The 8,903-nt window shown below is 35.7% G+C and overlaps 1 protein-coding gene across 2 annotated transcripts; it reads left to right on the top strand.

The window, feature by feature from the left end:
- Positions 1 to 8,264, top strand: LOC130948794 (serine/threonine protein phosphatase 2A 55 kDa regulatory subunit B beta isoform-like). 2 transcript variants are annotated; one of them, XM_057877664.1, is made up of 14 exons: positions 1 to 547; positions 2,104 to 2,207; positions 2,301 to 2,399; positions 2,483 to 2,602; positions 4,018 to 4,182; positions 4,800 to 4,891; positions 5,058 to 5,176; positions 5,883 to 6,006; positions 6,229 to 6,352; positions 6,748 to 6,816; positions 6,902 to 6,993; positions 7,075 to 7,152; positions 7,236 to 7,306; positions 7,415 to 8,264. In XM_057877664.1, exons 1-14 carry the CDS (start codon positions 436 to 438, stop codon positions 7,543 to 7,545), a joined length of 1,500 nt encoding a protein of 499 aa, XP_057733647.1. In that variant the 5' UTR covers positions 1 to 435; the 3' UTR covers positions 7,546 to 8,264. The 2 variants fall into 2 exon arrangements, with proteins under 2 accessions (XP_057733647.1, XP_057733646.1); XM_057877663.1 differs by having other exon boundaries at positions 2 to 547; positions 4,018 to 4,185.
- The last annotated feature ends 639 nt before the right edge of the window (positions 8,265 to 8,903 follow it).

Raw genomic sequence — 8,903 nt, 5'->3', positions numbered from 1 at the left:
AGAATCTATTATTGAGAGAGAGAGAGAGAGAGAAGTAGAGCAGAGAGAAAGAAGAAGAAAGTGAGCGTGTGTGTTGTTATTTACTTATTTTTGCTTTTGCATCTTCCAAATCCAAAAACAAAAGAACCGTTTGCTCTGTCATTTTAATTTTAATCCTTCTTCCCAAAAATATAAATAAATATCCCATTTTTCCTCATTTTATTTTATTCATTTTGGTATTTTACTTAATTATTATTTGAGGGGTGTTATTCCAATGGTGGAAGTGGAAATCTGAAAAGTTGAATCTTTTGGTTGATGTGTGTGTGTGTGTGTGTGTGATGAAACGATGATGATGATCCTTTGAGAGAGAAACAGAGAAAAGCTTTCGATGCGTGGCAATAGATAGTGAAGAGAATCTGCACCGTTGATTTCGTGTCTTTTGCGGGTGGTGGGGGAATGAACGGTGGTGATGATAAGGTTGCAGCTCCGGCGGGTCCACCGCAACCGCTGGAGTGGAAATTCTCGCAGGTGTTCGGCGAACGTGCGGCCGGTGAAGAAGTTCAGGAAGGTAAATATTGATTCAATTTTATTGATCGATTGGTAGATTGGGGGTTCGGTTGATACGGTGTCGTTTTTGTTTCGGATCCAATTGTTTTGTGTTGTTGGGATTAGGGCTTGGTTTCTGTGCGTTCGATCCGATAAATGGAACGTGTTTCATTTCCTTTTATCTATGCGTGATTGTGAGGTTGTTCAATTTGGGAAGTAAAGTTAGTGTTTTTGAGTTGTGTATTGCAGTTTTTTTTTTTTTTTTGGGGAGGGGGGAGAGTGTGGAACTGAGCTATTATACTTAATATATGTTGGTGTTGTGTTTGTAGCTTGTGATTTTGCTTTTATATTGCTAGAAGTTCTTATGATTAATTGGTTTTGAGTACTTTTTGTTTTGGTTTTGTGAGCTTTAGTGTTGTGGGTTTGAAAGTGTAGATCTTAATTTTGTGCGGTTTGATGATTGGCATTGAGGATTGAGTTAAGGGTTTAGATTGTAACTTGCAACTTCAGTAATGTTATTTCGGACTCCATTTGATTGGTTGGAGTGCCAGTGTTTCAGTGGTGATGATGTTGGTGGTGGTGTCTAGTGTGAAGAAAGTGTCTCTGCAGTATAGAGGAAAGAATGTTGCATGTTGTGTAGTGTTGATATGAATGACTTTGAAGTATTGCTCATATTTTTGCCATAATCCTTGTTTACGGCATGAAAGTTATGCTGTGTTACCATTTGGAATTTGTGATTGGGTACCTGCTAGGGGAGGAGAGGGCCAGTGTGTATGAGATCATTCGGTTGGACTCTAGTATATTAAATTTATGCCAATTCAACATGGAGTTTCCTGCTATAAAGTTGTTTCATGCTAGTTCAAATTATCGGTGCGGCAGCTAAGGGTGTATATTATTTGGAAATGTTCCTACTGCATAGATCTGTTCGGATGGCTGAGCTATGATCTATTTTAGGTTATGAATGATCATTAAGAAAAGCAAGCCGTAAAGCATCATTGTACCAACCTTCATCTTATGTACTAAAAGAAAAACAAGGACACACAAAGCAAATGGATGTTCGGTCTTTAACATTTTGTTAACAGAGGTAATTAGGTGGTGAACATAGTCCTACAATTGCTGCTAGGAGGGAAGTAAAGATATCTAGTTATCTAGAATGTAGCTACATTATCTGCCTGGTTTCATTTAATATTTAGATGGTTTTGGAAACTTTTGCCAATCCCATTGGAGACCTTTACCCGCTAGTGGTTTGGACTTGCTTAAGTGAAGGTCTCGATTTATTTATTCACAGATATTTTGAATCCAACTGAAACTATGATTTATTTTGTGGTTTATATGGGGAATTAAGCCAAAAAAAAAAAATACTAGAATTTTGTTATGAAAGTAAAAGGATAAGAATTCTGATATTTTTTTTTTTTGCAAATCCAATGAGTTCTCTTTCAAAATTTTCTCTCGACATGAAGACACCATTGACATAATGCATGAATCATCCAATAGATGCTGATTTTTAAATTTAGATTAGATTCTGTTGCAGGTTAATGTGAAAGTTCTCTAACTATTTGCCCAATATTCTTTTTACAGTGGACATAATTTCTGCTATTGAATTTGACAAGTCTGGTGATCATCTAGCTACTGGTGATCGTGGCGGTCGAGTAGTTCTTTTTGAGAGGACAGATTCAAAAGATGTAAACCTTACTTTTGCTTTTGCACTTTTGTTGTAAAGCAAACTTACTTTTGACATTAAAAACTTAGTATTTTAAATATATTGTAATATGCAGCATGGTGTACCACGAAGGGATTTGGAGAGGATGGACAATTCTCTTACTAGGCATCCTGAGTTTCGTTATAAAACAGAGTTTCAGAGTCATGAGCCTGAGGTAACATTTGTTGCCAATTAGTTCTTTCCCCCGGATGGTGCTTCAGAAAGGTTAATATCGATAACATGTTATCAATATTTCAGTTTGACTATCTTAAGAGCTTGGAAATAGAAGAGAAAATCAACAAAATCAAATGGTGCCAAACAGCTAATGGTGCTCTGTTCCTTCTATCTACAAATGATAAAACCATCAAATTTTGGAAGGTATGAAATGAATGCTCACTCGTGGTATGTTGAGTACAGTTTTTTTAAATCAGTTTATTTATGTACTACACACATGGTTATGTTTCTATAAAACTAGGTGTTTTTGGTGCAATATAGAAAACTAGGTTTGGTCCCTTTTGTCTTGCGTGCTTTGAGAATATCTCCAGTTATGGATATGTTTAATAGCTGAAGAGGATTGTGTGCTTCAGTTTGAAAGTTTAAATGGAATCCGTTGCCTGGGCATAATCTTTGGAAATTATGAATTGTATTTTGTATTCTGCTAATCAGATATCAAGGGCTGACTTTTATAGATGCATGTATGTGTTATGAGTTTTTGCTTAACACTGCGATCTTTGAAGTAGGAAAATGGTTCAAGAGGGTTTTTCCATCTTATCTCTAAAATCCTAAGCATGTTATATAGGGTACCAACACATAGTTAGGTTGGCAAAATGAAGTAGACCTCTAGAGGAGGAGTCCGTTGGAGATGTGTGTCTATCAACTCTAGTTCTGAAAGGGAATTCTACCTTTCGCCAGTTTGTCGCACTGTTGATAGAGGGGACTTTTGGTAATGCAAATGGTTTCACATGAAAAATACCTCAGTCAGATGGCCCTTGGTAGGGAGATAAAAGGCGGCTTTCTCATCATGTGTAAAGATAGTGTTGATATAGTTTTAAGTTTTAACCCCATGGAGGGCCGACCTGAGCCAACTTCAGCCATATTAGCTAGTCCTATGACTATGACTACTGGTGGTTTATACAAAAAAAAAAAAAAAATGAAGAAAAAAACGACAGATAGAAAAAGAACTTATTATTGAAAACAGTAAATTGTGGATGGCTTATCGATTTAGAGGGCTTAATTATCTTTTTCTTTTGGAACTTTGAAGAAGGGATTACTTTTTTTTGTTTTTGTTTTTGTTTTAGTTCTTCCTATTTATTGCAAGTGTTATGTTCCCCCCTTGTTTTAGATGTTTTAGTGGTTTCTTTTTCCTTTTTCTTGTTTGAATGGTATGTGTTGTTAATTCCTGTGGGGGTTTCTCTATTCTTAAGCTGTGTTGTGGTTTCTTTCTGAGGATGCCTTATCCTCTCTGGAAACTAACCCTACTTATTTAGTAATATTCCTTTTCTATATTGAAAAAAAATCCTAAGTATTTTATAGCACAATGTGTCACCTTAATGCTGAATGATTAAGTGATTGTTTCTTTTATGTTTGATGTATTAAGAAGATCAGAATCTGTATCGAGAATTAAATATGCTAGATTTATCCCTAAGGAATATGCTCTAGTGTTCCTTGTTCATGTATACAAAATAGATTGCGTTTCCTTTAGTATTTTCTCCTATAAATTTTTATAGGATTGATCCATTATTGTAGGCAACTTATTCTTTTCTATTTTCTCCCCTCATGTGAGAGTTGAACAGGTTCAAGAAAAGAAGATCAAGAAAATTTCTGACATGAATGTTGACCATTTGAAAGCAGTGGGAAATGTCTCTAGTTCAAGTAATTCCAGTAGCTCCATTCCTTACCTTGCAAATGGAGGCTTATCAATTCCACCAGGAGGCATACCTTCACTAAAATTACCTGTGGTAGTTGTACTTTGGCCTTCCAGTTGATTTTTTTCTCCTCACATTTCTATCTTGAGAGTAAAACTTTAATGTGACATTTCTCCGTGAACAAGAATTTGATGTATTAAGTATTAACTGGAAAGAAGAGACAAAACTATGCAAGGTTTACTACAGATTTGGTTCTTGATTGAATGAGTTAAAACTGTCTTTTCCTTATTTATTCATGTATATACATTGTGGTTCAGTCATATTTAAAGAAGTAAATAAGAAGCGAAATGTTTAGAATCAAACTCCTATTTGAAGTTGCATATGCATTTTGGCTCAAGTTGCTGGATATGGTGGATAGACCTTATGCTTTTTTTATTACCTTACAAGTCACTAGAGACATATTTCAGTTTAATCATCCAAGCAGACTTTAGTCATTTGCGCATAGAAGAACTCTTAACAAAGAAAGTGGAAGAAGAAAAAGAAACAGAGTTGATTTGATTTGAGTAGTGTTTTAGTATGTTCCTTGATACTTTATAGGAAAAAACAGAAGACAGTAGCTACAATCATAATATTTGTTCTAACCTTAAAAATTATTTGTCTCAGAACTTCTGGTGTGGCTATTGCTAACACATGGCTTCTAAAATATGTAGGTAACCAGCAATGAGACCAGTCTGATGGCTCGATGTCGTAGAGTGTATGCCCATGCTCATGATTATCACATCAATTCTATTTCAAATAACAGGTGATTTAGGTTTTGTTCGTATGTTTCGTTATTATATTTCTCCTCATGCGGTCTTGTTTTAAAGATGCCATTCCTTCTGATCTATTGTTTAATTTTGTTATTATTGCCTTTTGTACCCCCGAAATCTGATGAAATTTGGATGATGGTATTTTTTTTTCTTCTCTAGTGATGGTGAAACTTTCATATCGGCTGATGATTTGCGAATAAACCTTTGGAACCTGGAAATTAGCAATCAAAGTTTCAATATTGTTGATGTAAAGCCTGCAAATATGGAGGATCTGACTGGTAAGCTTTCACTGCTATATCTTTATGCCATTGTGAAATTATTTGTGGTGGTAACTTGGTATGCTTTACCTAGTTAAAGGAGTAATAACTTGAGTTGTAGTTATTTGATAAGTGTTCATTTTGTGTGTGCAAACTTATCTAGTCTAGATCACGGAGATGAACAGCAGTAAGATTAGGGATTCAAGGTAGAAAATAGGTGAACGAAAGGTTCTGTATATTTTTTTGGTAAGGAGGTTCGATGCCTGTGAATGCTGTCAACAATGCTTGTGAGAGAGATTGGCATTTGGGATTTGATGAGTTATAGGTTATTCTATTGATGGGGTGATTCTTTTGTTGTTGCCTGTCAATGAAATATGATTTTGGCAATTATTACGTCTAGGAGTCTCTGGAAGGAACAAAGATGGTATGCTAGAGGTGAGATGCCAGAGGGTCTCTTGCTGGCTGAGGTGTTAGCCTTAAATGAGGTAACCATCTCAGATCCTTAGGCATACCTCCCTGGTTCAGTCAAGAGATGGCTTTATTTAACTTGCTCATTATATTGCTAAAGCAGAAATAACTAGTCAGAATGTTTAAACAGTTGTTCATCTTTTGAGTTGAGCTTCCTCAATGGAACGTTACTTTTGTTTTCTAACTTTTAATGTCTTGGTAGCTTGGTATGCTATTTATGGTCTTACCTGTGCATTGACCCTGGCTATCAATGCTGCAGAGGTTATAACGTCGGCAGAATTTCACCCCACTCATTGCAACACACTGGCATATAGTAGTTCAAAAGGTTCAATTCGTCTTGTTGACTTGCGGCAGTCAGCGCTCTGTGATTCTCACACCAAAATGTGAGCACCTCTGTTGGCTATGTTCTTGTTTATGTTATTGTTTGCGGTGTTTTAAGAAATGTTGAACTGATTGTCAAAATTAGCGGAAGGGTTTCTTTCTTTATCATCTTAGGACAATTCAATTTTTTTCCTGTGAACAGAAAGCATTTCTCTGCAGCCTATAATATGTATAATGTAACTTATTATGCCTTGTAGACTCAGACAAACGTCTTGCTTTCGCAGATTTGAGGAGCATGAGGCCCCTGGCTCCAGATCATTTTTCACAGAGATTATAGCTTCTATCTCAGACATAAAATTTGCAAAGGATGGAAGATATATACTTAGTCGTGATTACATGACCCTAAAGGTTTTAATGCTCTATGATCCCTAAATCCCTGCTTATATGATTAAAATGTCTGTCTATGTTACATAGCCTGTCCCAAGTCCGGATAAAGTGAAGGTTATGTTAGGCCTTCCACAACCAACGTAAAACTATATCGAATCTTCATGACATGGATCAAATATGATATTGTTGTATTGAATTTGATTCCATATGAAAATGGACATTTGGTCTGGTATTTCTTCCTTTGGGTGCAAGAGACCCCTCATCCAATTGGGTTTATCGAAAATATGGTATTTAATGGAATCCGTTGGTGGTGGTTGTTGAATTCCATGAGCCAAAACCCTTCTATGTAAATTGCTGTTTCTGCGTCTTTACCTTGCACTATCATCTCACCTTTGCATCTTTGCATGTTTTGTCAGTTATGGGACATCAACATGGATTCTGGTCCAGTTGCTACATTCCAGGTTCATGAGTATTTAAGACCAAAGGTTAGACTCCTCTATTTATGCAAGTGATCAATCGTTAACACTTTTGGATGGTCATAATCGTTTTTTTCCCTCCTTCTCTTACCAGCTTTGTGATTTATATGAAAACGATTCAATTTTTGACAAGTTTGAGTGTTGTCTGAGTGGTGATGGATTGCGTGTTTCAACGGGTTCCTACAGGTTTGGGATTCAGACACAACTATCTACTTGTTATGTTATAATCTAAACTGATCCTTACTAATTTAGTTCACTTGATACCAGTAATTTATTCCGTGTGTTTGGTTGTGCCCCCGGTAGTGCTGAGGCTACAACTTTGGAAGCCAGTAAAAATCCAATGAGGTAAATTTATCTGGAAAGTTCCAACACCAAACATGGTTAGTTTACGCCTTGTAGAATTTATATAATTTTTTTTATATCCTCAGACGGCAAGTTCCAACCCCTTCAAGGCCTTCCAGATCACTGGGAACTAGTATAACACGAGTTGTAAGACGCGGTCAGTTTGATACTTAATCAAGATCTCTTATTTTTTCTGTTTACAATTAATATTTTATCTTGCTCTTATTGTAGTATATAGACTAAAATATTTGGTAATCTTGAACAGGAGCTGATGGAGTTGATGCAAATGGCAATTCTTTTGATTTCACAACAAAGTTGCTACACTTAGCGTGGCACCCAACTGAAAATTCAATTGCTTGTGCTGCTGCAAATAGCTTATACATGTACTATGCTTAAGATAAAAGATTGGAGGACATGTTCGCATGATTAACTTGTTTTTAGGTTGCTGTGAAGAAGGCTTCTTATCCCCTTCTATAACCAACCATTTGGAGGCTACATTAACTCTCACACTTCGAGTGCCCTTTATAAATCTTTTGCAGGAGCTTTTAGGAAAAAGGATCCAGAAGTCGTCGTTTCGAAATTCCTGGGTAGGCAGACCTTATTTTGTTTCTGGACAGGCAGCATTTCTTCTTTTCTCCCCCACCCTCATTTTCGCCTTCCAACGCCGATATTCTTTCCTCCCCTTTTTCTGTATCTTCTAAAAGAGAAGGTTCAGTTGAATGCTTCAAATTGTGTTTGGCTTGCAAATGAAGAAGAAAATATGTGATTGTAGCTCTCCTACAACAGATACTAAAGGATGTTCAATATCTGTCACTAGGATAAAAAAGTTAAAAATGTAGTTGTATTTTTTCCTCCCTTTTTTCTCTTTTGGCTCAGATGTCTTGTGGGGTGGAGCAGTAGAAACCTGCAGTGCATCATTTTTTCATTGATTATTTTTGTGTTGGAATTTAATTTGACAATGCTTCATAGTCTAATTTTTGCTGCACACGGTCAATTTTGTGTAAAATGTCAAAGTGATAGTTTCATGTCGCAATGTTGTAGGATAAACTGGATTGTCGCTTGCAAACCTGACATCTTAGTTGTAATTCACTGAATCTTTATCTTTTTTTTTTTCACCGGCTATGGTTGAATTTTGTTTTACCTCGCAACATTTATTAAATTTGATGCAACTTACACAGATTTTAGTTGTATCTTTGCTTGGCAAATAGATGGATGAACCTGTGATGTTATCAAGCTTGAGAAGTAAGATTCTTGAACAATTATAAATTCAAGTCTTGACTCTTACACTCTTACTTAGCTTTACTGGAAAAAAAAATTGCATTTTGACTACCGAGTTACAGAATCTATCTTCTAATCCATAAATACGTAAACATAAACATACAATTACAGATGAGCATGTCGGTACGACCGGATGTTAATGAGAGGTGGAAATTAATAGTTACCTTTCGTTGATAAATGAGTTAAAAAGATGATTTTTAATGTATTTTATGAAGCTATTAATCTATACATTTTTCTTTGAACTAAAATTCAAAATTTATATTTTCAATCTTAGAAATATTAATTTTTAAAACCAATTTGATAATTTCGAAAGGTTGGATCCATTCAATTAAAAAAAACAAAGTATTAATTAATTTTACAATTAAAAGAGGGGGGGGGGGGGTTGTTTCGTATTATATCTAGTGAAATTGGCTGTTGGGATAAATTTAATTAATTTTAACAGTAACCTCAAATGTGTACTCAAAACATCACACTCG

The sequence above is a fragment of the Arachis stenosperma genome, chromosome 9, assembly GCF_014773155.1.
Source record: "Arachis stenosperma cultivar V10309 chromosome 9, arast.V10309.gnm1.PFL2, whole genome shotgun sequence".
In the NCBI taxonomy this organism is placed as follows: domain Eukaryota; kingdom Viridiplantae; phylum Streptophyta; class Magnoliopsida; order Fabales; family Fabaceae; genus Arachis; species Arachis stenosperma.
The sequence above is the reverse complement of the archived record's forward strand: the minus strand, read 5'-3'. Positions and strand labels throughout refer to the sequence as shown.

Coding starts and splice junctions, on each gene's coding strand:
- LOC130948794 (XM_057877663.1), top strand. CDS start 436: ATGAACGGTGGTGATGATAAGGTTGCAGCTCCGGCGGGTCCACCGCAA. Junction 548..2,103: donor CGGTGAAGAAGTTCAGGAAG/GTAAATATTGAT, acceptor TTCTTTTTACAG/TGGACATAATTTCTGCTATT. Junction 6,007..6,228: donor TGTGATTCTCACACCAAAAT/GTGAGCACCTCT, acceptor TTGCTTTCGCAG/ATTTGAGGAGCATGAGGCCC.